This window comes from Myotis lucifugus, unplaced genomic scaffold (genome assembly GCF_000147115.1).
Source record: "Myotis lucifugus unplaced genomic scaffold, Myoluc2.0 scaffold_543, whole genome shotgun sequence".
Classification (NCBI taxonomy): domain Eukaryota; kingdom Metazoa; phylum Chordata; class Mammalia; order Chiroptera; family Vespertilionidae; genus Myotis; species Myotis lucifugus.
This window is the reverse complement of record NW_005871591.1, coordinates 250,424-278,376: the sequence shown is the minus strand read 5'-3', so window position 1 is coordinate 278,376 and position 27,953 is coordinate 250,424. Positions and strand designations below refer to the sequence as shown.

Genomic DNA, 27,953 nt, shown 5'->3' with positions numbered 1-27,953 from the left:
TTTGACCTTGAGATTTCTTTGGATGATCCATATTTTCTTGTTGATGTGCTTTCTGATGACAAATTTTACCACTCTGAACTTTAGCTGAACTTTTTATTTCTATTTTTTTTAAAAAAATATATATTTTAAAATATATTTTATTGATTTTTCACAGAGAGGAGGGGAGAGGGATAGAGAGTTAGAAACATTGATGAGAGAGAAACATCGATCAGCTGCCTCCTGCACACCCCCCCTGGGGATCAAGCCCGCAACCTAGGTATATGCCCTTGACCGGAATCGAACCCGGGACCCTTCAGTCCACAGGCCAATGCTCTATCCACTGAGCCAAACCGGTTAGGGCTTCAGCTGAACTTTTTAGTTTTCACTTTCTGTCCCCCTGCCCCTCGGGAGATGACCTTGTTGTAAATTGTTTCATAGAAAAGTCTGCTTACATTCACTGATTTAATAAGGATTTATCATGTTTGAACATGTGTACAGGATGATATAGAAAATGTGGTAACACATCTTTACTGATTTTGTTTCTAATATTTTTCATCTGTGTGTGTATTTATTTTGCTTTGATAAGTGTTTGATCTTACAGTATAGATGAACGGTGGCAGAATTCAATTGCTAATGTATGTATCGTGATTTGTAGTTGGCAAAAAATAAAAAAGATATGTGTTTGCTCTCTGTCAGAATGGAATCTAGGGCAGGAAATAGCTAGTTAACAGTTATCTTTGAACACCTGAAAATTATCCATTAAAAGTTCACTGTGTGATTGTGCTATTTATTTTCTCTTTAAAAAAGATATTAACAAACTGACTGAAGATAAGAAAGAGGGCCTCAGGCAACTTGCAGTGACATTTCAACTTTATATCAGAGAAGAAATACAAGATGTTTCTCAGCTGCCACCTTCCTTTGACATCTTTGAAGCCTTTGCAAAAGTAAGTGTGACGTTTGGTATTTTTGCTAATGCTCTACATCAACCCTTCACTCTTTATTTTGTTGTTGATCCATGAAAATCCAGGACCCTTCGTGTCTTATATCACTCTCCTACCTCAATGAGTAGAGAATGAAAGACTGTATTACTTATATTTAAAAGGGTATTTACTTTTAATGTTTTATTCAGTATTCTTATTAATGACCCAAGTATGTTCATTGTCAGCTCTCAAGACACACTCTGCCATTGCATTCATTTAGTTTTGTCATGGTGTTTCAGTAATACAGCCTGCTTTTAAATTACATTTATTGGGGTGACAGTGGTTAATAAGATTATATAGGTTTCGAGTGTACGATTCTATGATACATCATCTGTATATTGCATTGTGTGCCCATCACCTAAAGTCAAATCTTCTTTTGTCACCATATATTTAACCCCTTTACTCTTTACTACTCCCCTACCCCCCTTGCATCGGGTCCACCATACTGTTGTCTGTGTCTTCTTTGACTTATGTCACTTAGCATAATACCCTCCAAGTCCATTCATGTTGTTGCAGATGGCAAGATTTCATTTTTTTTGGTTGACTAATATTCCATTGTATATACGCACCACTTCTTCTTCATCCGCACATTGACTGATGGGCACTTAGGTTGCTTCCATATCCTAGCTATTGTAAATAAGGCTGCAGTGGACATATGGATGTGTATGTCTTTGGGAATTTGTGTTTTGGGTTTCTTCAGATAAATACCCAGAAGTGGAATTGCTGGGTCCTTCTTTGTCTCTTGTTATAGTCTTTGTTTTAAAGTCTGGTAGTAAGTACTGCTACCCCAGCCTTTTTGTTTGTTTGTTTCCATTTTCATGAAATATCTTTTCCCATCCCTTTACTTTCAGTCTATGTGTTCCTCTCTGACGTGAGTCTCTTGTAGGCAGCATATGCAAAGGTCTCATTTTCTTATCCATTCAGCCACCTATGTGTTTTGATTGGAGCATTTAATACATTTACATTTAAAGTGATTATTCATAGGTATGTGGTTATTGCCATTTTATTATTTATATTTTTGATTTTTTAAAAATTTTCTTCTTAAAGAAGTCCCTTTAACATTTCTTGTAATACTGGTCTGGTGGTGATGAACTCCTTTAAGCTATGTCTTATCTGGGAGCACTTGAGGTTTAGATTGTAGGGGTTTGCTGTATAAATACATCCTCTCCACTTACGAATTTGTTGCCTGGCTGTAAAATTTAAGTAGCATGAGACATAGGAGTGAGAACCTTTTCTAGAGGGTACCAAGGAGAACTTCACGTAGGAAGTAGAAGTGGATGCTGGAATTCCAGGAGAGAGGATGGTGCTGGGAAACAGTTATAGACAGTGGTCTAGAAAAGTGGCTGGGACTGCGGGGAGCTGAGAGAAAGATTGATCTCCTCTGCAGATCTGAAAGGTAGCTGCCACCTGTGGAGTACATAGCAGTTATACTTAGATCTTTTGAATAAAAGCTTGATGTTTAAAATGCTGGTTTTGCATTTTGGCAACAGAAAATTTGTGAGGGTAATAGTACCTCCAGAATTCCTATAGAGAGGGTGCTGTGGGTGATCATCTGTTTGGATGGACAGACTGAAGTGATTTGCTTGAAGGTTCATTTGCAGAGCAGTTTTTTATTTTTAGATTGTGTTACTTGAGGGGAGGGCGAGGTGTGCCTGGATGGAAATAAAGGTATGAGGTAGGAGGAGCGTGATGGTTGCTACTGACACGAATGAAGGTGGCCAAAGGATGGGAGGTACATTGCAGATGCTTGTTAGTGAGAGCACAGGAGACATGCAGTTACTTATATGTTCATGAAAATAGAAGCCAAATTCATGTGTGCCAACTCTGCTGGATTGTTAGCGAAGAGAACTATGTGTCCATCTCTGCCATCCCCTCCTCCTTCTCATCCCGTATTTCCCCTCTACTTCTATTTCAAACACAATTTCCTGATATATTTCAAAATGGGTTTATCTTGGCATGACGATTGCAGTGGTTCAGTCTATTGATTGAGTTCTAAACATTTACTACAAATATAGGAAATGTGTATATGAATAATATAAACCTTAAAAATGGAGAAAGTAACAGAGAGGATACATTTGAATGGGGCACTGGGCCGCGCTCAGCATGGCCAAGGATGAACCTGAATGGTGGGCAGTGAAGGATTAAAAAAGACAGACAAGAGAATAAAGCTGGGGCTAGGTGGGATGCTGCTCTCAGCTGGAGAGACAGTGCCACAGCCTGCAACCTGAGTCTTTATTTTATAGCCAGATCCCACGAGGCAAAGTAAGGGCGTGGTCAAGATGTTTACAATATTCTCCCGGGTTTCGAATCCACTCAATTACATGCATCTGAACTCTGTCAAGCTTTGTTTGGGCAGCACTTGCCGCACCTCCTGCAGCCTACATCACTCAGCCACCTGGGACCACAGGTTCGGACCATAAGGTCAAGTTCACAACCATAGCCTTTGGCTATAATTGTGCTGGAAGGGCTTTGCCCTCCAAGCTGGGACCTGCATGTGGCTTTGCCAGGAGAGGACTGTGCCCTCTCATTGGTCCGAGGCTTGAACCTGTCCAAACACTGTAGCCACTCTCCACAGGGCACTGAATAGTACTATGTGGTTAAATCGCTTTCTCAGGCAAGTAATTGAAATGCTCTCAACCTCAATCTCCCCATCTGTAATTGGAATAATAATAAAATCAATTTCACAGATAAAAGTACTTAAAGTGTCTCGCGCTACTACTCCTGCCCTCTACTACCGGCTTTATTCATATGCTGCTGTAAGACTGCAGTGTCGTATGTCTTCCGTGCTGTCGTCTAGAGCAGCGGTCGCCAACCTTTCGGACCTCATGGACCACCAGTGGTTGGTGACCGCTGATCTAGAGTGCCGCCTGCGACTGACTGTAACCCAGAATCTCCGTTGGTTGCTCAGTTTTGCCCAGTGCTGGCTTCTCTTGAGTGCTGAGAATGACTATCTTGTTTGAGAAGAAATTTTGCAAACAGGATATAGTACCTTTCCCTTAGTAACTGACTTGGTTTCAGCCCATAGCTATTGTGGGCAGAAATCATATACTGTGTCCTGCACTCATGACAGCCCCATGATTTCAGAGTAGTTCCTTGGGATGTCATGTAGGAAATGTACGAGCAAAGTGTTTCTAACACATGCATCTTAAAAGGATGGAGTTAAATATAAAAGTTATTCAGTTATCCTGCTATAATCCACTGAAATGGCATGGAATGTATAGTATTTCTCTATTCCATCCCTCAGGGTGTACATTGATAATTATTATATCGATAATTGGTAATGGTTATTTATAACTTAATGTCAGTAGGCCTAGATTTGAGCTTATTTTCTATGCACAGAATATAGGTTGTAGAAAAATGTACTTAATTATTTTTTCTGAACTTACAACTTCCTTTTCTAAAAAATGAATTTGGTAGACACGAAATGTGATAAGATCTGAAAAATAAAGCAGAAAATAAACCAGTTGCATAAAATGTTTCAAAAACAGACCGTAAATTGGAAGCAGCAAGAGTAAAAGTGACCTCCTAATCACAAAACATGTCATTGTTGGTGTTTTCAGAGCCCAGCAAAGTACTTGTTAACTTCATAAAATGGTACAACTGCCACCGCATTTTTTGATTAGAAATTCCACATCTATTTGGGAAGATGTTCCCTCCCTTTTCCTTTCAAACAAAATAAGAATTCTCCTGATAGCATGTTATTTTTATTCTTTAGGGCACATATGTGACCTCCAGACTCTAATTTTTAATGCTACGAGTTGCAGCTGGTTTTGCAATATACACTGTGATTGTATAGCTTTGAAAGTGAGGATTTTAGAAGGTGTTTTATTTTGGTACAGTGATACTTAAATTTTACATTCAGTTTTATTAGTGGTAAATTCTTTTTTATTGGAGACGTTTTTTCATTAGAGTAACAATGGAGGATATATTAAATCAAGAATCTTGCTAATTTATAATATGAAAAGAGGAGTAACAATATTTTTGATTGAGATACATACTTGCATTTGGGTGGTATATGCCATTAGACATAGAGTGATAATAAACAATCTATATGATGTTTTGCCATAACCTCATAATTTTAGTGGAGCATATATATCAACATGGAGGAAGAATGACTAAATAACTGTTTTTGTCCTTTTTTATTTGCTGAAGAATGGTGTACCTCAGTAAAAAGCAAGAACAAGTTCATGATATGTTCAGTTATTAATCTTAACATTTCAGTTCTGTTGGCTCTCTCATTCTGGATATGCTGGTGTTTTATTACTTACGTGTTGTGGGAGGCTAATTTGTGGGAAGAATATTACCTTCATTGTTTTGAAAGGTCAGGGGTGTGTGTGTGTATTTGCCACTTGAGGGCTTCAGGGGTTTCATATAGGACCAAATTTTAGAGCTTTTTGTGGATCAGCTCAGTTGGGTTTCACCACTGTAGCATGCTATAAAGTAGTAAAGAAAGCAATCTTTTGAATTAATAAAGTGATGAATTACCTAATTACAAATTTGATGGGAAAAGGCAGTATGATAACTTTCACTGCATTACTAAATGATCCCAGTGACTGATCAGATGTGCCTGGGTTCTATTAAGGAGAAATATGCCATTAAATATTTAGTACTGAAAGCGAGCAGACACCCAGGACTGCTAACCTCCGGTCACCGGGAGCTGCATCTGTATACGTGGAGGTGGCTGCTGCGTGAGCGTCTCTCTTGTCTGCTCTCAGCAGCTGCTAGAAGACTTAGTGATTTGGGTTGCACCTCTCTTCTGGTTTTACGTAAAGCAGGCAAACAGCCAAGATACTTAACTGCACACGGAACCCGGCATTCTAATTATGAAATGCTGATGCATTTATGATTTATATGTTTTTCCTTCATTACAGTAGATTGAAACTCTGAGTGGATTGAAGAGACAATTATTCTCACAAATGGTCTTCTAAGTTATGTGACAATTGTAGGACACTTGGGCTTTCTAAACAAAACAAATCATGTGTTTTTAATGATGATGTTTATTTATCATGTTCTTCATCTCTTGCCATTCAGTTAGTATTTTTCTTCATTTATGTGTAAATAACCTATGATGAGTTGGTGTATGTTTATCATATAGTTAAAGACCAGATGCTAGTTAACTTCTGAAGTTGGGAGGATAATTAGTAAATTTTTAATCAGCATTTTTATTTATTCCTGTGTTGGTCAAGGTTAATTACTTATATAAGGCTAATGCTTTGATTAAAACTACTGATGGATAAACGTGTTTGCTAAGCCTTGTTGCCTTATCTATTTGAGTGTGAAACTTGCCATTAATTCAGATGGAGGTGATGTTTTTAAATGACAACCTGTCATTGTGAAAAGGTAGAGGTTACCTTCATTGCTCTGGCCTTCCCTTTAGTGGCAAAAGCCTCTATTCCAGTACTGCGTCTCCCTACTGGAATGTGACCTCCTTAGAGCCAGGAATGACAGTTTATTTATTTTGAATTACTAGCAATCTTCACTGCATGCAGTAGGTGCTTAATTGTTAACTGAATGAAGGAATGCATGAAAACCGTCCCTTTGCAGTTTTATGGCGTACACTTTATTAAATACTTTTGAAAATTAATACACTTCTGTAAGTATACAAGACTGTGTAAAAAGAAATCTTTGTCATGATAAAATTGATGAAGTTTAGTAAGTTAGTTGATAGCTCAGAATCACAGAGGGTGCCATTTTTCTAAATTCTTCGGGAAATGATGGATGATTATATTAATTGTTCCGAGGTAGCAAACCTTTTCTGTAAAAGTTCACATATAGTCAATATTTTAGGCTTTGTAGGCCAACAGGAAAAAGTCAGTTACTACTTCATCACGTGCTTTATAATGCACAGTGAGTGAGAGGGCTGTTTATGGTCTCCATGTCAACTCCTTAACTCTGCCATGATAGCCCAAAGCTCCCAAGGATAATATATAAGTGAACGGGTATGGCTGTGTTTCAATAAAACTTGGTTTATAGACACTGAACATTGATTTTTTAATATATAATTTTCACTTATGCTTAAATATCCTTCTTTTTATTTTTTCCCAGGTATTTACAAATGTAAGAAAGCATTCTTAGCCCGTAGGCTGTGCAGAAAGAGGTGGTGGGTCAGATGTAGCTGATGGGCCGTTGTTTGCCAACCCTTAAATCATTATTTGTAAGCCAGAGGCTTTTTGTGTTCAGTAGGAAATAGAATATGCTATCACAGTGGTTCTCAACCTTCTGGCCCTTTAAATACAGTTCCTCATGTTGAGACCCAACCATAAAATTATTTTTGTTGCTACTTCATAACTGTAATGTTGCTACTGTTATGAATCGTAATGTAAATATCTGATATGCAGGATGGTCTTAGGCGACCCCTGTGAAAGGGTCGTTCAACCACCAAAGGGGTCGCCACCCACAGGTTGAGAACCGCTGTCAGCTATCAGAAGATTTTCTAACTTAAAAAAAAGGATAGGAAATATTTTATCCATTACCTTCTAACAAACCATTAGTTCTACAGTTTTATGTTGCCAATCACATTTATAATAAGCACACTATGTGCACAATAATTGTTTATTGAGTTTTCTTTTTTAATCCAAGAAAATTTAATTCAAGAACTTTAAAATGTTTTAATTCATTGATATAGTAAAAACATATAGTGTTTCACTAAGGATTAGGAAGAAATAAAAAGAAGAAAATATATACTTTATTAATGTCTTACATGATCATTTTTAGTTTTTAGTTTTTGGTTTGTTTTTTTTAACTCCAGGTATTATATGTTATTTTGCCTTGAAATGAGATGTAACGATACAATTTTCTAGTAGAATTATTTTGGCTATATAGCTCAGGTTGAGAAAGTTTTTGCTTGATTTTCAGATCATTTTCTTAGATTACGGATATTGCCCTCAGACTTTACATTGTGGCTTGACTATTTCTGTTGTGAATGAGGACCTCTCATGAGACAAAAAAAATGTTTAAAGGCTATAATATTAATAGTAGTAAAATATTGTGATTAGCTGCTTTGTTAAATTTTGTAATGGGCAGAGAGTGATTTTCTTGACAGCAGAAATTAGACATTGCTATTTGATGTGGAAAACAAGGAGATTTGGTACATTATAAAGGCAAGCAGGCGAGTTTGGAGATGGCTTCTGCAGGCCAGATAAAGAAAGGCGTGTCCTGATCAGAGAGAAAATAGCCTCTCTACTGTCAGCAAGACTCGGTTGTTATTGACATTTTTATTTTCAGTGCTTAATGCTACGTGTTTAAAGAGATAATTTAGATAAGTGCTCATTTATAAAGTTTGATGAAGGGAGGGCAGAAAGCCTTGTCACATCAGCAAGTTGATCGTGGCTCCGTGTTTGGGAGAACTTTATCATCAGAATGGTTCAACGGTTTGTCAGGCTGCTCAGGCACAGCTTGGAGCTACCTGTCCCTGAAAGAATTTCATTCCGGGTTAAACTCCATGAGAAGAGGAGTTGTCGCCATGGGTATAAGGTAGGGCCACATGATATAAAGCATAGTTTGAGTTTGTGGATTCCTGGTAGTTACAATATGGAAGTCTGTAATATATCTTTCCCCATCCTTTGTCCAAGTTCTGTTTATTCTTAAAGTTTCAACTCAAATCTTTGGTGAAATCCACCTAACCAGGATGACCTCTCCCTGTTGTAAAATCAGTAGTCACTGGTATTTTCTATGCCAATCATTTGGGAAGTGTGAATAGTCTTTATTAGCTATATGTCTTTATTTCCTTTGGTCCCACTTAGATTGGAAACTGAGGAGTCATGGTATCCAATTCCTTCCTTAAGCAGAGCAGAACCATATAATTTTAGGCTGAAAAGATCACAGAAACTAATCCGTTCCCCACTCCTCCTCTTCCCATGATGCTTCAGTTGTGGCTCAGAGAGGTTATGTAGTCACCTAGTGACAAGAAAAATGCTAAAATTTAGGTCTTTTGAGCTCATTCAGATGCTCTTTCTGTTAGTTGATGCCAAAGTGTTCAAGAACTAACTTCTAAGTTGAAGTAAAAATGTGATAAGCAAACAGAACTTAATATTACAAACAACTTTTGGCACTATCTATTCCGTATATGCTTTTCCAGCTTTATTGAGATGTAATTGACACATAATATTTTGTAAGTTTAAGGTATAAAATATGTTGATTTGATATATATTGCAAAAGGATTCTAACTGTAGGGTTAGCTAACATCTTCATCACATCACATAACATTTCTTTTTGTGTGTATGAATGGTGAGAACATTTAAGATCTAGCAACTTTTAAATACATAGTACAGTATCATTAGCTTTAATCACCATGCTGTCTAATACATTCCCAGAAATTATCATCTGGAAGTATGTACCCTTGGACCAGTATCTCCTCATTTCCCACACCCTCTTCTATTTCTTATATAGTAGGTTAACCTTTTAAAGCCAGAAAATTAAGAATAAGTTACCTAATACTATAGAATAAGAGTAATACTATAAGAATAAGAATAATAAGAATAAGAATAATACTATAGAATTACTCTTGTCAGCATTTGAAACTAGATTAGGTTGTCTCTATAATGATGAGTTTTAATCTCAGAGATGCTGTATGGCTGTGTTTAATGATTGTGTGCATCCTCCCATCAGATAACTCAGCTACAAACAGGACTGCTGTATTATATACTTGGCAGATGTGGTTTCATCTCCTTCTCCTCCTACTGCTCCCATACTCAGCCAGGAAGTCAGTGGGATTAACCCTGGCATTTGTCTTACATCAGTCAATCAAGGGACAATTCAGGGATTTATCACAAGGTTCCTAGTACTACACTACCCCAATTTTATTTAATTCTTTACTCACAAAATACTGTAACAAATATAACATTTATTTCCTACAATAGCCCTTTGAGTTATTATTATTTTCTTCTGCAGATGAAGAGATGCTGAAGGTCACACAGTTTTTAAATAAGGAGCCAGAGCTTCAACTTGGCTCTCTTGATTTCAGATTCCCCCCCTCCCTCCGAACTGCATTCTGTGTTATGTTAGTTTTGTAGTGGAGCTCTAATTATGAGCTATTATAAGCCTCTGGAGCAAAATTCAGAGTATGATAAATGAGAATATTTGATAAGATTTCTATCACTAATACGAAAGTACTGGTATAGGCAAAGCTTTACATTACTTAATTAGGATTCCTGTTACCCTTCATACAGGTGGTGTGTCATGGTTTACACACCTCTCTCCTGCATGTATTCAAATCTAAAACGCTGGTAGGGTGGGTGGAGGAGGGTAGGTTTTTCATATCAAATAAATCTGAACTGATGCTGCCACAATTCTGTGTGAAAATAATGACACTTGAAATGGAATTTGAATGGAGCCAACTGCTTTTTGAAATCTGGATTCCATAACCTTGAAGTACTGAATATTAAGTCATTATTTATTCAAGAGCCTTCAGTTTGGGCCTGTTTTGTTTTCCAGCTATTGTTGGATCTGTTTTTCCCCCTATGATTCTATAAATATTGCATTTACAGATCAAGACATTTTATAATGGAATAGAATGTATATGCAATATAGAAGAAAATCCCTTATAGGTATTTATTTGACCTTAAATTTTATACCTGCTGTTAATGGCATAGGCAGATAATTTAGAAACATATTGTTAAGTAGCAGAAAAGTATTGGAACTTTGTGTGACTGAACTTGGCAATTGTGGGCCCTATTTCAAGTTTTAGTTAGTATTTAGTTTTAGTTTTGATACTTATATGAAGCATTTATCAAGGCGCTGTTAATGCAGAGTTGCTCCATTAGGACCAGTTGAATTAGGATCCAGATTAGAATACTTTGTTGTTGTTTTTTTCTTCGCTTCCATTTACCATCTTTTTATTTATTTAATTTTTTTCTTTATTGATTAAGGTATTACATATGTGTCCTTACCCCCCTCCCCCATTACCTCCCCCCCCAACTCATGCCCTCACTCCCCTGGTGTCTGTGTCCATTGGTTAGGCTTATATACATGCATACAAGTCCTTTGGTTGATCTTTTCCCCCTTACCCCTTCCCTCCCCTACCTTCCCTCTGAGGATTGACTGATCGAAGCTTCACTGTCTCTGGATCTGTTTTTGTTCATCAGTTTATGTTGTTCATTATATTCCACAAATGAGTAAGATCATGTGATATTTATTTTTCTCTGACTGGCTTATTTTGCTTAGCATAATGCTCTACAGTTCCATCCATGCTGATGCAAATGGTAAGAATTCCTTCTTTTTTACTGCAGCATAGTATTCCATTGTGTAGATGTACCATAGCTTTTTAATCCACTCATCTGCTGATGGGCACTTAGGCTGTTTCCAAATCTTAGCTATTGTAAATTGTGGTGCTATGAACATAGGGGTGCATATATCCTTTCTGATTGGTGTTTCTAGTTTCTTGGGATATATTCCTAGAAGTGGGATCACTGGGTCAAATGGGAGTTTCATTTTTAGTTTTTTGAGGAAACTCCATATTGTTCTCCACAGTGGCTGCACTGGTCTGCATTCCCACCAGCAGTGCACGAGGGTTCCTTTTTCTCCGCATCTTTGCCAGCACTTGTTGTTTGTTGATTTGTTGATGGTAGCCATTCTGACAGGTGTGAGATGGTACCTCATTGTCGTTTTGATTTGCATATCTCAGATGATTAGTGACTTTGAGCATCTATATAATAAAAGCCTAAGCGACCATTACAGTGGAACGACCAGAACGACCGGTCGCTATGATGTGCACTGACCACCAGGGGGCAGACGCTCAACACAGGAGCTACCCCCTGGTGGTCAGTGTGCTCCCACAGGGGGAGCACCGTTCAGCCAGAAGTCAGGTTCACGGCTGGCGAGCACAGCGGTGGTGGCGGGAACCTCTCCTCCCTCCACGGCAGCACTAAGGAGCAGCAAGCTGAGTGGTAAGGAGCAGTGAGCAGGCAGGCAGTAAGGAGCAGGAGGTCCCAGACTGTGAGAGGGCACAGGCTGGACTGAGGGGGCCCCCCCCCTCCAGTGCATGAATTTCGTGCGCTGGGCCTCTAGTGTTTTCATATCTCTCTTGGCCTTCCTTATGTCCTCTTTCGAAAAGTATCTATTTAGGTCCGTTGCCCACTTTTTGATTGGGTTATCTTCCTTTTGTTAAGTTGTATGAGTTCCCTGTAAATGTTGGAGATTAAACCCTTATCGGTGACAACATTGGCAAATGAATATTCATTATAGCACTTTCTTTCCTACCCTCCGTACCCCCATCGGGGCAGGATTTTGTTGAAATAACAGAGCTAACACAGCATCTGTGGCGTCCCCTGTGACTTGCTGGTTGCTGTCCTGGGACCTGTTTTGTCCTTCACAGCCTTCCAGAGGCTCATGGTGTTTCTGGGTCATAGCAGAAGTGGGTACGATGTTTTGATGCCTCAGAAATCTTCTGTAATCGTGGGTGACTGTGTTTTCTTGTGTTCCCCTTGTCCAAGCTTCCATACGACAGTACCTATTTCAACCTCAACTAGACAGATGTTAAAGTATCCAGCCTTTAGAAATCTTTTAATTGGCTCTGTGACGTGTCCTGCCCCTGATTCTCATCCTGCCTTTCTTACCATTTTGTTTAACAGTGGTCATTTACTGGTTCTTTTTTCTGAACCTGTTGAATGACAGTATCCTACTGCTATGGCTTGACTTGCCTGCCTGTTTGCTGACAGTACTCACAGCTTCATCTCCAGCCTTGCTCTCTCTTCTCATCTCTAACCCCAAATTTTCTACTTACTAATAAAAATTGTCATTGGCAGATTCATCGTGAACAGTACTCAGACCCTACCTTCTCCTCAGTAAGGCATGCTGCTTCTCCGCTTTTCCTCTCTTTTCTGTTGGCATCCCAGTCTCCTGACTCAGCCACACAGAGCCTCAGGGTCTCTGATTCTTCCCTCTCGCTTTCCTTCCCTGCCTGCTTATGCTGTTTTGGAAATATCGCTTAACTCTGTTATTGTCTCTTTATATCTTTTGCCACTGACCCGATTCAGGTCCTTTTAATTTTGCCTAATCTCATTGCCTCTCACTCTTTCCTTGGACTTTAACCCATTTTTATATGCTGCCGCCAGAGATATCAATATTTAAAAAAGCAGATCTGATCATTTGAATCTCCTGTGCAAAATGACTTGATTCCTACTGCCTATTGTTTAAAATCAAGGCTTTAAAATATGACATTTGAGGACCGGCAGGCTCATCCCTGAGACCCCCCTGGAGCTGGGTGATGGCTTGGGTGGACTGTGTACCCGGAGGGTGTAATCGTCTCGCCAGCACCCAGTTGCAGGGTTTCAGTGACTCTATGCTTTTACTCCTTTGCATTGTTGCATTGTCACTTCTATTATGTCTTCACTCCTTCACATTATTCCATTGTCAACGTGTTTCTTCAAACTTCCAAATCTTGAAGCATTGTTGCTATGATAATAGTACTAAATGTAGACAGGGCAAGCACCTTCACTGGGTAGGGAATTCTTTTGACAGGGTAAGGAATTTTTTAGCCAATTTGTAAAGCTGCCCATGTATTTGAGAGCACACAAGGAGAGTTACAGATTAGCAAGACCTGTTTATGGTGCACACGCGCTCATTGTGTGTGTGTGTGTGTGTGTGTGTGTGTGTGTGTGTAAATGTGTAAATGTGTAAGCAAGGAGGTGGAAATCATCGTGTGCCTTTGACTCATCCTAACGTGATGTGCTTCTGTGTATGTCATCCTGATTTGGCAGAGGAAGTTGAGCTTCGAGTAATAATCATCAGCAGTAATTGAGTGGGCTTCTGCTTTATCAGTAGTGCTGGGTTTGATAATCAAACAATTACAAGGATGTGATCAGATTTTGGAAATCCATTCCGGGAAGATAGCCATGTCTGTTTGCTAATGGTTGTCAGGCAGCCGTCTAGCCTTCCTACAGAACAGTGATGATTGTTACAAAGGTACTTCCTTTGTGCTGACAGTGTTTTCCTCCTATCAGTGAGGTTTGGATGATCTTTGCCACTTCTTACCTCCTCAGAGTCAGCAGAAAGAAGCCTGCACATCCTCTGCGTTTTGTGGAAGTAAGGCATTGTGCTCTATAGTTAGAAATTATCTTCAGTTTATTGGAGTAGAAGTATTTCCACATGAAAAAAAATGTTTAGACTTTGATGATTTTGGTATTTACAAGTTCTTTTGAAAACGACTTCATGTTTTCAGTTATCCTATATAATAAAAGCCTCACATGCTAAGTGTCAGGTCATTCGGTGGCCATTCAACTAATCAAAGTGTAATATGCTAATGATATGCTAAGGCTGTTCAACCACTTGCTATGATGTGCACTGACCACCAGGGGGCTGACACTCCAACTGGTAGGTTAGCTTGCTGCTGGGGTCTGGCCAATTGGGACTGAGCGAGACGGGCAGGACACGTCCTGGAGCCCTCCTGAAGTCCCTCCCCGGCTGGCCAACCTTCCTCATCCCTCCCTGTCCCCTATCATGCACCAGTGGGGTCCCTCAGCCTGGCCTGCGTCCTCTCACAATCCAGGACCCCTCGGGGGATGTCGGAGAGCTGGTTTTGGCCCGATCCCGCAGGCCGAGGGACCCCCACTGGTGCACGAATTTGTGCACTGGGCCTCTAGTACTATCTAATGTCTCAGGGAGTGAGCATTCACACATTAAGTCTCAGTTATCAGCCTTAGTTGAGTAGGATGTCAAGTGCCCTAAAGCCTTGTCATTTGTCACTTCCCGAAAGGCCACAATTCCTTCCCTGATTCCAACCTTGGCAAACACAGTTCCTTCTGGCGTTCCTGGCAAATTCTGTTTAATTTTCAAGATTCACTTCAAATGCCGCCTTTTCTAGGAAGCCTTTCTCAGCTCCCTTAGACATGTCCCGTTGTGGCAGGAATGAGAGGAGAGGTATAAACTTTATGCAGATAAAACTGTGGGATAGGGCGCGTCTATTATTTTGTCCCTCCAGCCAGGTGCTGGTGTCCTGAGCGGCCAGTGTATCACCGAAGGGAGCGGCCCAGAGCTCCAGCCCATCAGACTCAAACAGCTGCCGGGGTGTTTGGCAGCACCTCGCTCAGGCACTTTGGAAATCTTTCCTTCCAGACCATCATGTCGTTCTCTCTTTTTAGGTAGCTTAGTCTCTGATCATCCTGCTCCTCTGTGAAGAATGAAAGGACTCATGGTTTTTGAACAAGCAGATCTGAAAAAGCTGCCAAGTTACTAATTACTGCTAATGATCTTTATAGCAAAATAATGACATAGGGATTAAATGGTGTTTTGTACGATATACTTTTTCCTAAAAGTCTTGCTAGTGATTTAATTTCTATAAATAATAGATCAGGTATGTGAACTAGGAAAATTTGGAGATGAGCAGGGTCCAATTATGAATCTTTTTCTGGGGAAGATTTATTTTGGACGCTCAATGCTCTGCTTTAAAACCTGGATTTCCACATGTTTTGTCCCATTTATGATGGGTTAAGCTGCACCCCTCCCCCCTTTTGCAGGGCCAGTCATTTCTTTAATAGACTTCACTGAATTCTTGGGGCCCATTTCTAGAATGGGGTGGGATCCTCTTTGCTACATTGTAATTCACAGGAAGAGTGCTAGGGTATTGGCTTTTAAAGCCTTTGGCCATGAAGCCACTCAGCAAATTGCTTCCTCTTTTCCAAAACCTAGTTAGTATCCCTGGGACCATTTCTACTTGAAATATCTAGTCCACAGTCCAGCTTGGTCTTTTCTAAGGAAAATTTCAAAGCCCAGTAATGTCAGCGGGTTTTTAGATTGACCTCAGCAGACACAGATCATGAGAAACAAAATAGAGGGCTGGAAATTTCTCCCTGGCAAGGTGAGGAAATAAGGATAGTGTTCACACTGCTATTTATCTCCAGGAAGGCATTCGGCTCAGTTCTGCCGTATTTGACATATTGGAGCTTGGGGGGCTGATTTCTTTTCTTTTGTGATAAACTGGCCAGTTCACTGTACTGATGCCTGCGTTGAGTAGTAGGACGATCCAGGTGCCTGTGCTTATGTTTTTATCTGCATTTATTTTATACTTTGTCTTCTCATTTGTGTTATAACGTGACAACATGTTTTGATGAGTACATTGTTTTACTAGAATTTGAGCTTATCCAGTGAAATGGGAAGCCCAGATGTAGAGTTTAGTCCAATATACTGTTAACATTAAATAGTTTTGAACAATTTATAAATATTTACTGATTTTAGAAACAACTTTGATATTCTATTGATTCTATTAGCTAGTTAATGCCTTAAAAAACCTTTTGGTGCAACTAAGCTTTTAAATCGTAGACACATAAGTAATTTACATTTTTCTAGATCAGTAATAGTTTGGGTGCTTATTTTTCTGTTGCTTTTTAGAATGTTGACATATCCTTCTCATTCTTATTTTCAAGTGGCAGCAGAATTCCAAGTATAAGAATGTGTGATTAATTCTCTCACACTGAAGTCATTTAATCGTCCTTTGCCTAACAGCTGCTTTCTGTTCAGTGCATTGAACATGAGATTCTAGAGTGCCTTTGTGCTATCATAAATTTTAAACGTGAACCATTCTTCCTTGTAAGTATCAGACGCTGTTGCTGTTTTGAATATGTCAGTTTGGTGGGCAGTTTCTCTCCACGTTGCTATTGTATCGGCCAGGGGGGCATTCTCTCCTCACCCCTGCACACTGGGTGTCACTGTGATATTTAGTGTTATGTATCGGCCAGGGGGGCACTCTCTCCTCACCCCTGCATGCTGGGTGTCCCTGTGATATTTAGTGTTATGTATTGGCAATAAAGAATGGGGGGGTTGGTTTGAGTTGTCATCCTTAAGCCCCCTTTATTCCAGAGGCGCCCGGAGAAGTGGGGAATAGGGTCAAACAAGCAGTGGGACTCTTACTTAGATATTTCAGGTCAGAAACAACCAGCTTCGTAAACTTCCGCTGCACAGATGTGTATTGACCGTCCACAGCACTATGTGGGAAAAAGGATATTTTCTGCCCTGTCTGGTAGGAGACATAAAACAAATATAAATAACTTAAATATAATTATAGTGAATGTTCCTCGAAAGCACCACCGTGCCTTATTCTTTTCTTTCTTTTTTAAAATTGTGCACGCCAAACGCAATGCATCGTAGGTGCTCAGAATATTCTACAGCAGGGTCTGATAGCTACGGTGAACAGTCTTGTGATGGAGATTTGTGTGGGGACGTCATTTGATGAGGGCCTTTAGTGAAAGGCATTCTGGGTGGAAAGTCAGTGCTCACTTCCTAGAATTTAGGAGTCACTCTTCCAAATAGGCCACTGGGGACCCCAAAACTAAGAATTAGGTTTGTATGACTCTGGATGCCAAAGGAGGAAGCAATCCAAGGATTTTGTTGTTCCTGGTTTATGGATAATGAATGTGACCATTTCTTGGTAGGAGCAATTGATTTGGTGAGGTGAACATACAATATACAGATGATGTATTACAGAATTACACACCTGAAACCTATATAATGTTATTAACCAGTATCACCCCAATAAATTCAATAAAAAAACCACAATGGGGGAAAAAAAGATTTTCCTTGACTCCAGTGCCTGAGGCTGATCCAGTGAGTCTCACTTCCTTATCGAGGCCTCCACATGCTATTTGCTCTTCCTGATCCTGGTGGCAACCCTCACGAGAACATTTCAAGTGGGAAGTTCACCACTAGGCTTTCATTTGTTTATTGTGCTTTTTGTTTTCTATTTTTCACAATAAACTGAGGAGGATCTGTAAAAAGACATGTAGAGAAACAGTAGGAGCTGTGGTCTCAGGTTGTTTGGGATCCATGAAGGAAGAGTTTCAGAAAGGAGATGGCCAACACGTGAAAGGTCAGAGACGTTAAAGCACTTCACAGGCTTATTTAAAGCCTTTAGTATTTAAAGATGTCTAGCAGTGAATTTTAGCAACTAGAAATTCACTGGCGCCATTTTTATTTCATGTGGCCTGAGAGTATGAACACTTTTCCCCCCACTTTAGAATGGAAGCTGAGTGATTAGGCTTTTGGTATTTTTACCAAAATGATGTTGTTTCTCAGAATGTATTGCTCCTAATGAAAAGCTGAGCTATTCTTTTTCATTCTTAGGGAATAAAATCATCTCCCCCCCCCTCCCCACCATATTTGAACTCAGAAGTACTTCTGTCTGATTTGGTGTTAGTGCATTGGTCTGAGAGTCAGCCAGTACAGTTTGCAGTATTTCATGTGGGGCTACACAGTCTCGGTGATATAGGATTTGGCAAAGTTGGTGACTGTGTGGTGTTGTATAATGAAAACAAACAGTAGGAATGAGGAAGATGAGTCCAAATGGTCTCATCTGAGCAATCATTTGCTTTAGTTAATCCTTTGTACAGCATAGTTTTACCATATTAACATTAAAAGTGGTGTGCACATTTAATATTGGGATTACTTTATACCTTAGTAAATGGAAGTGTAGGTTTATTTTTATGTTATGTTGTGTGATCTCTTAAGCATTGTACTAAAGCACTCACTCAATTGATTATCCAATGAAAAGCTCTACCTGTTAGTGGCTCCATCATGCTGTTAGTCACTCACCAGCAGGCGAGGTGTAGGAGATGGAAACCAACTTCTGCTGTTTTCAACAGAGAGCTTTTTGAATGACCATAAACGTTTATATTAGTGTATAGGGAATATAGTTTATTCATGAGCCTTAAAACAGTAAAATGTATCTGTCTCAATTTAAGTTTTTAAAAAATATTTTGAAAAATAATGGCACAGGTCAAGTAAAGCTTGAAGATACATTTTGTTTACGTAGCAGAAAGTTGTGTAAACCTTCAGTTTGCTCTGTAACGCAGGCAGGAGCAGAAATGTATTTGCAGTGCCACCGAGTGGGCTCCCCAAGTCAGTGGTTTGAGTACCTGCTCGCCTTCCCACTCTAGCTCTTTACCAGCCTGCAGGGAATGAGAACTGTAGTAATTTGGTTTGTCACGGCTGAATGCTGCCGTTGGGTATCAGGAGCATTTTAAAGAAGAGAGTTGGGCTGTTAGATTCCATACTCATTCATTAAGAGAAGAGAATGAAGATGTTTCTTGACTTACGATGGGGCTATGTCCTGATAAACCCATCATAAGTTGAAAATATGGGAAGTCTTCAGTACATTCAGTACACCTGACCTACTGAACTTTAGTCCAGCCTACCTTAAATGTGCTCAGGAAACCTACATTAGCCTACAGTTGGGCAAAATCATCTTGCTTCCCAGGAAAAGATCAAAATTCAAAATGTGCTTTCTACTGAATGCTTATCAATTTCCCACCATTGGAGAGTCAAAATAATTAAAAGTTGAGCATTATAAGTTGGGGGGGGGGTGGAATCTAGGACACACTAATTTTGTTTACTTTTAAAAGAAAGAGACCTTGAAGTATTTTTTGATTCCTCATATTAGATTTTGTAATTAACAATTCTGTGGTAATTAATAAAAAGGGCAAACTTCAGTTAGGATTTTCTTTTTAAATATGGCTATGGAAGCTTATCTCTTGTTTCAAATTATCTTCTTCAAATAACTTTATTTCCTTTATCCTCCTTCCTTAATTTTAATTTCTTAACATATTTATGAGAAAGTAGCCCTTATCTGCATATTATAAAATGGAAGCATTCTGATTTGACCATGAACATTTTTTCTAATGTATCAAAACTGTGAAATTACTACGGCCCATAATATTTTATGTTAAAAGTACAGTTTGTGTTCCATTGAAGATAACAGGAAGCCCTATGCTGAGACGTGGGCTGAAATGAAGTTTTCTATGATCCCATTGATATGTTGTTTGAGTTTAACATTTTTCTTGAGGCATTTTTGTATCTTGTAAGATTTTAGAGTCGAATGTGAAACAGAATCCTTCATCATTGTTTCACTAAATGAAGTTGTGCTCTGCAGAACATGAGCTCTGAACCCGTTTGGACTCAGCAGTTATTGTGAGGTATAAGAGACCTTCTCACATGAGCTCGAGGCAACCTCAGGAAAAGAGAGCTATGCTAGGCATCGATATCTCTGTAAAGTCACACATGTTCCTTACCCCAAAGAACTGTATCCCAACTTACCCACATCGTATGTGCCTGTTGTAGGAATTCAGGCTCAGGCAGCTGCTTTCCAGTGGTTCTGGGTGAGCTGTAACAAGGCTGCTCTGAGTGCTGGAGCCAGGAAAATAAAAAATTCCAACTAAGGTGAAAGTGTCAAATCTCATTGGTAGTTTTTATTTATTTTTTTATTATTTTTCTTTATTGATTAAGGTATTACATATGTGTCCTTATCCCCCATTGCCGCCTCCCCCTCATGCCCTCACCCCCTTGGTGTCTGTGTCCATTGGTTAGGCTTATATGCATGCATACAAGGCCTTTGGTTGATCTCTCTCCCTTACCCCCACCCTCCCCTACCTTCCCTCTGAGGTTTGAGGGTCTGATCGATGCTTCTCTGTCTCTGGATCTGTTTTTGTTCATCAGTTTATGTTGTTCATTATACTACCTCAAGTCACAGAGGTGTATCACAAGGCTATTCACCGATAATTTCAGATATACATTTATTAATTTGTAGCCGATGGCTAAAAGCAGCAGAGGCATTGGCAGAAAATTAAATGTAGCTATTGTCACAGAGTTCTAGTGACCATGCTCTAAAGCAGCGGTTCTCAACCTTCTGGCCCTTTAAATACAGTTCCTCATGTTGTGACCCAACCATAAAATTATTTTCCTTGCTACTTCATAACTGTAATGTTGCTACTGTTATGAATCGTCATGTAAATATCTGATATGCAGGATGGTCTTAGGCGACCCCTGTGAAAGGGTCGTTCGACTCCCAAAGGGGTTGCGACCCACAGGTTGAGAACCGCTGCTCTAAAGTAATACAGGTTTCCCCCACTTTTCCAAAGTTTGCGTTACACTACTTTGCTTTTATGAAAGACCAACATTAGTACCTGTTTTCGCTTACTGAGGGAAATTCAAAGAGGATTTTCGCTTTTATGGAAACAAAGGCAAAAAGCAAAAATAGTCATCAGCGTTCATTTTGCAGCAAGAATGTCCCGCCAAACTCCTTCCGCAGGAACTACACCCTGCATCTCAGCATCAAGCTGCCGTAACTGTCTGTGAGCCCCTGTGCGTTATCTCCATGCTTTTGTGCTCCCATTAGCAAGATGCGTCCTAAGGTATCCCTAAGAGAGCTCGTAAGGTTGTTGTGCTTAGCGTAAAACTGGACGTAATTAAGTGTTTTGATCATGGTGAATGAAATAAGACCTTGTGCATGCATTGAATGTTGGGTCTGAGAACACTCAAAAAAATTCCCATATAAATGAGTGGAAATTGCTTTTTCGCTTTATGTCATGCTTTATGTCATTTCAGCTTATGAAAGTTTTCCTAGGGACGCTCTGTTTCTGGCTGGCGGGGTAAACCTGTGTTTTCAGGATGGCGATGACTGATGTGGTTGGATGCTGGGGACCAAGAGAGTTCCCCCAATTCAGCACTGTTTGTGGTCTGTGGTTCTTCAGGCTTAGAACCGTGACTTACTTGGCTTTGAGGGTGAAGATAAAACATCTTTATGATACTTTTTCTCACTAGTTTTTTCCATATGTATTCATTGAACTCTGTGTTTATTATATTTTCAGGTGCTTGTCAATACTCATATTCAGGGAAATATATGCTTTTTATGGCATGCTGTGCACATTACAGTGGCATTTTTTCAAATTGATTCTTTTTCTGTATGCTTTGGACTAGTTTTTAAAATTCTGAAATATATTTCTACATGTGTTATGGTTACCTCTTTAAGAATTTTTTCAAATTTATTATATTTTGCTGTCTGCTTTGTACAGATTTTTACTACAGTATTTCTTTTGTATATTCTCTATAAGAATTCATTCAAATATATTTTACATTATGGTTTGTTTTCATAGTTGCTAGTATAATTTGAAATATATTAGTACCATTGCTTAAGACTATGTGTGTGATATGGGATTTCGTTTACCAGTAAAATTATTATGCTTTGTTCCATGTCAAGTATTTGTTGGTTCAGTATGCTTTAAACAATAACTGAGTTAGTAGACTGTCATTGCATATCATGAACTTATTTCCAACTGTATTCCAGTCTGTAATATATGAACACAATAATTAGTTTCCTTTTTTACAAAAATCACTCTCAATACATGTATTATAAAAAGTATTTTTATAAATTGTCTGCCTTAGTTCCTTATATCAGTGGGGTTCTGTAGAGAAAACGTGTTTATATGACGAGATTTATTATAAGAATTAACTTATGCATTTATGGAGGCTGAGAGTTCCCACAATCTGCTTCTATAAGCTGGACCAGGACAGCCCGTGGTGTAATTCAGTCTGAGTCTGGGGTCCTGAGAAACAGGGGAGCTGATGGCCTGAGAATAGGGGTGCCAATGGTACAAGTCCTGGTCTGAGTCCGAAGGCCCAGGGGCCAGGAGCACAGATGTCCAAGGGCGGAGAAGGCGGATGTCTCCACGCAGGCAGGGAGAGCACATTCCCCCATCCCTGCCTTTTTGCTCTAGTCAGGGCCGCTGTGGATTGGATGACCCGTCAGCATTGGTGCAGGTGATGCTCTGTACTCAGTGTACAGGGTCCAGTGAGAATCTCTTCTGGAGACATCTCATGGACACACCCAGAGATGCAGTGTTGCTGGCTGTCGGGAAATCCCTTAGCCAGTCAGGTTGACATTCCAGATGCACCTTACACACCTGTACCAGCAAATATGGTGTGAGCAAATGGAATTTTTATAATCTAAATCCTATTTTACATGCATCAGAATGTATAGTTTAATAGAATCCTGTAATATTAATAGCTAATATTGATGTAGGACTTCCTATGTGTCAGGCTGTGTTCTTTTTTTTTTAAAAATATATTTTATTGATTTTTTACAGAGAAGAAGGGAGAGAGATAGAGAGTTAGAAACATCGATGAGAGAGAAACATCGATCAGCTGCCTCCTGCACATCTCCTACTGGGGATGTGCCCGCAGCCCAGGTACATGCCCTTGACCGGAATCGAACCTGGGACCTTTCAGTCCGCAGGCCGACGCTCTATCCACTGAGCCAAACCGGTTTCGGCAGGCTGTGTAAATGTCATCGTCTATGCAAATATCAACTTGTAATGCCAGCTTAAGGAAGTTGTAAGGATGATAGTCCTGTAGCACCTGGAAGGCAACCAGGGGACAGGAATCTTGTGAGCCATCTTAGAATTCTGCTAATCATAATAAGTATCACAACTCATTTACTCCTCTCAACAACCCTACAGAGTAGGCACTGTTATTAGTGGCATTTTACAGATGAGGTGACACTTGGTCACAGACGTAAAAGATCCTGAGAGCATAGATTCTGATTATTTTCATCTATTCAACAACTATGTCTGTGTTAGGAACTCTTTGTCATAGCCATTCATTCATTCACATCTACTGTATATCTGTAATTCTCTCTCCCATTTTTTTCCATTAGTGTTTCTTAGAGGATACACACACGTGTTGTTTGGAAAAGCTTTACTTGAGTTCACCCTTTTCCTAACAGATTTGAATTTACTTTCGTGGTCATTGAGTAACCTCTGAGTCATAAACCCAGCTATCTGCCGGGTCCTGTCTGCAGACTTGTTTATTTGGTTTGTACATTGCTATCAATTCATTTTTGATATTAATTCTTTCCAACACCTTTTAAAGTCCATATTTAATTCTTTTTTCCTGAAAAATTAGGAGATGTGGCTCCACTGGGTTACTTCCCACACGGCAACAATTGGCTTGCGCTGGGCAGCAGCTACTCCTTTTAGTGAGGCGTGAGCAGTCCAATGTGCTGTACCCAACCCCTCAGCTACCCCCACCCAGTCTCTCAGGTTCAATCTAAGCTTACACTTGAGCTACAGATTTTTTTTTTTATCATTGTAACTGGAGTAGTCTTCTCTTCTTTACTCCACTTTATTGTTATGCAGTTCTTTCCACCTGGAATCTCCTCCCTGTTGAAAACCTACCACATTCTTCAGGGAAGAATTCTGGTTTCATCTTGTATGACAGGAAATCTAGTGTGATGTTGAATGAAGCAAAAAAATAAAAAATAAAAAAAATAAGGAGCGGGGGTGGAGGGGGGGGGGGAGATTTGTTGGCTATGAACTGAAAAATGCTTCCTTTTTGCATTGCTAACTCCAGAAGGACAAACAATGCCATTAGGTCCTGAACTGCCTCCATCGCTAGACTCTTTCCAGGGGTTGCCTTCCTTCTCAGACAGGGCTCTCCCATGTGGTGGCAAAACACAAGGCAGTAGTCAGAATCTCTACGTTTTTATCCTCTCGGCTTCAAATCGAGCATGAAAAAGAACTGTCTTCTTGGTTACTTAAGCAAAATCTCAAGGTTATCTGTGACCATCTAATTAGCTAGATAATTAGCCGGATTGGGTCAGGTATGCATGTTTGAACCATTTGTCTTAACCAGGGGATGTGGTATTTCTATTTGCTCAGCCTAGGTCACCTGCCCACCTTGGCGTTAGCTTCAAGAGAGCAGGGAGAAACCAATAATGGGAAGAGATGGTTACCAGAGGAATATGGGGAATGAATACTGAATGACAAAAATAAGATATGCCTTCATCTTCCTGCTTAACCTATTGGAAAAGCTGTTAAATTTTGCCAAACTTCTTTAATACTGTTATCAGTTGGCCATCTAATATTCTGATTTGTATTACAGTCATTTGTTCACCTATTTGCCAGACATTTATTTAGTGCCAGTGATGTTGCAGGCATTGAGCAAGGGGGTGGGAATACACAGATAAAAGTCAGTTGCCCTTGGGGAATTCTCAACACAATGTGTATGAGTGCTCCCCAGCTGGATTGTAAAGCTTAGGAGATGTCAGGAATATTATTGTGTTCCCTCATAACACGTAACATAATATTTTCCACAAAATAGCTCTTGACAGATAGTATAAAGTTTGTGCATGCAGCTTATGAAAGTATAGTTTCATCACCTCAACTTGCTAGTTGAATGAATCTCAATTTGTGACCATCTTGTTTGTACTCATACCTGAAGAGCAGGAAGTATACTATCTCTTTGTCAGGCTCTGGAAGCTTGTTGGTTTATGTTGGCTCCTGTAGTAAAATGGGAGATTCTTGAGGACAATGAGTTGCTTCATACATGTTCGCTGATTGGAATCTGTTGAATGGTGGAGATGTACGTGTTGTGATCATGGGGAACAGTTTCAGTTCTTTTTTCACTAACTCTTTATAGCTTATCTGTTCATAAGACTTTTCAAGTCCTCATTTATATTTAATATGCAGATTTGGGTTCTGTTCTTCATTAAGCTTCCGTGTGTAATTTTGGAACTGGTATTATTTTAATACTGTAGCGACATGATGCTCAGAGAGGGCTTAGGTCTCTGGAAAGCTAACACCATCCTTAGGATGGATAGCATTATTACAGAAAGAGAATGAACTCCACTGTCAGGTCGGGTGTTTTCTATTATCCCACCTGAAGTTAACATCCCTTGTTTTTATTTGTTTGCAATAACATTCGGGCTTTGATTTCCTGAGGTCTTTGTAATCCCTAATGAGAAAACAACTGGCGTGCTTTGGGAACAAGAGCCAACATTGAATAATGGCCGTATGCCAGGCACTGCGCTTTGCATATATTATCTTGTAAATCTTCACAACAATTCTGTGGGTAAGTACTATGATCCCCCTATCGCAGGAGGTAAACTGAGGCTTGGAAAGGAGAAGCAACCTGCCCAAGTCACAGAACTAGTCAGTGCAGACGTGGACCAGGTATCTTTGACTTCAGAACGCATGATCTTAACAGAGACATTGAAAAGATCTCAGATTCATACCTTGCCATTTATACCCCACCTCGCCACCCTCCATCTTCATTGTGATAATTCATTAAACAATTGCTGGACTAATTTCCTCACCTAGGGTTCCAAAAAGACACTTGGTGTGTAATTTTCATCTTTTCTGTAATAACAGTAGTAGACTGTTGTTACTAATGTGATAGCCAACACATTACCTTTCATATTTCTGAGAACCTTGAATCCTTCCACACAAACAAAAACCATTGTCTAAAATACATGCGAATATGTATTTTTAAACTGTGCTATTACATCTCATCACTTATTTTAAACAATTATTCAGGTGTTTTGAAAATGTATGTGCATTATAAAAAATTGAAGTTGTAAAAGTACAGAGCATAAATCTGAGTCCCCTGAAACTCCCTCTTAAGAAGAGACCACCACTATTAACATTTGGGGTCACATCTGTATCTATATTTAATATATACACTCCCACATACACACCACAGGCATACCACATGTGATTTTTAATGGCTGTGTGCTATTCCATCGTGTGGAACGTTAAAAATTAATTAACCAGTACTCTATTGAGTTATTTCCAATATTTTTCCACTGTAGGGAACATTAGTATACATATATCTTTACATAATAAAGCAGTTGTTTGCATTGGATAAATTAATAGAAATGAAATTACTAAGGTAGATTTTGCTTTTTTATATATGTTGCCAAATAGAGTGAAGAAGTCATTTTACAGTTGTTCATATGAAAAATAATACAGTAATTAATAAATAATACAAGAATAAACACTTTCATGTGCTCATAACTGTAAATGACTTTGCCCCACCCTGTGTATGAATTTACACTCCTCCACCACCTATGAGTGCCGTGTTTTCGTAGAACCTTGTTAGCATGAGAGCATGAGATATTATTATTTTTAATTCTTGTCAATTTTGTAAGTGCTACAAGTAAAATGTCTTTGTAAATTTAACTCCTTTAGTTATTAGTTTCTTTAGGGTTTTAAGTCTTGACATTTTGCATGATAAAACCTTGAGCCTGGCTCTCTTCCCTGTGACATTTTTGAGGCCATGACAATTCTAAGCAGACCTAGGTATGTCCTCTGGCTTTTAAAAGTAGAGCTGTTTCTTTTTCCTGTGTGCAGAAGAGTTTAATGTGCATGGAATGTTGTATGCCCTTGATGGGCCAGTCATCATCAGTACATAATGATCACTTTTAGTACAGGCTGATTTTTAAAGTCATAGGTCTAGAAAGTTGTAACCTGGTGGAGGTGTATCTTTTGCTTTTAGAGCAAACTCATGAAAGAATACTTAGAACCGAATGTGGCAACTCCTATGGATCTGAAATTGTGTTGCAAACACAGGAGAGCCTCCTATACTGTAAACAGCTTTTTTTTTTTCCATTCAAGTACTTTGAATTTAAATCAACTTATTAGGCATTAGTTGAGTTTGTAAGATTTACTATCCTTTTTGGTTATAGAAAAAAGATTAATAGTCAATATTTAGATTTTTTCAGTGCTTTGTACGTGATAGTACTATTCAGTTATATATTATTTCCCCTCTTTCCCCCCGCTGCTGTCACATGCTGTACCTCAGTAAGCATGTTCTGAACTTTTATGAATCCTTGCCATTCTAGAAGTTCCTTCTTTTTAAAAAAAATATTTTATTGATTTTTTACAGAGAGGAAGGGAGAGGGATAGAGAGGTAGAGACATCGATGAGAGAGAAACATCGATCAGTTGCCTCCTGCACACCTCCTACTGGGGATGTGCCGCAACCAAGGTACATGCCCTTGACCGGAATCGAACCTGGGACCCTTCAGTCTGCAGGCCGACGCTCTATCCATTGAGCCAAACCAGTTAGGGCTAGAAGTTCCTTCTTATCTCTCTTTGGCTGTTGACAAAATTGTCTCTGAATCTGCAGGTATAAATAGACAAGGGAAAAAGCCTATAATTGCTGATTGTCTTTCCAAAAGAGGGAAAAGAACAACCGTACTGTCCTTCCCTCTTCATATTAAGCATCTCTTAAAAATGAAATATGATGGAGTATTCATCATACTGGAAAACTCTCCTACAGTTGTATTTTATAAATAATAGTGGCAATTAAATTTCAGATGTTCTGTTAACAGGAGCCAACAAGTAAAGCATTCTGCTTCTAAAATACGGAGATCAGTGTTCTGTGAGACAAGGATGAATGGAGATAACACATACTTAGGACTGAAATGGAAGTCTTGAAAGGAAAATATTTTAATTTA

General features: G+C 39.3%; 1 protein-coding gene across 1 annotated transcript in view; it reads left to right on the top strand.

The window, feature by feature from the left end:
• Positions 1 to 27,953, top strand: part of LOC102428656 (histone-lysine N-methyltransferase SMYD3) — a gene marked incomplete at its 3' end in the record, with an annotated part of 399,438 nt that overhangs the window by 123,024 nt on the left and 248,461 nt on the right. The window contains exon 5 of the mRNA XM_006104118.2: positions 787 to 923. Within this exon, the coding sequence (XP_006104180.2) occupies positions 787 to 923 (137 nt within the window). The remainder of the gene's footprint in view (positions 1 to 786; positions 924 to 27,953) is intronic.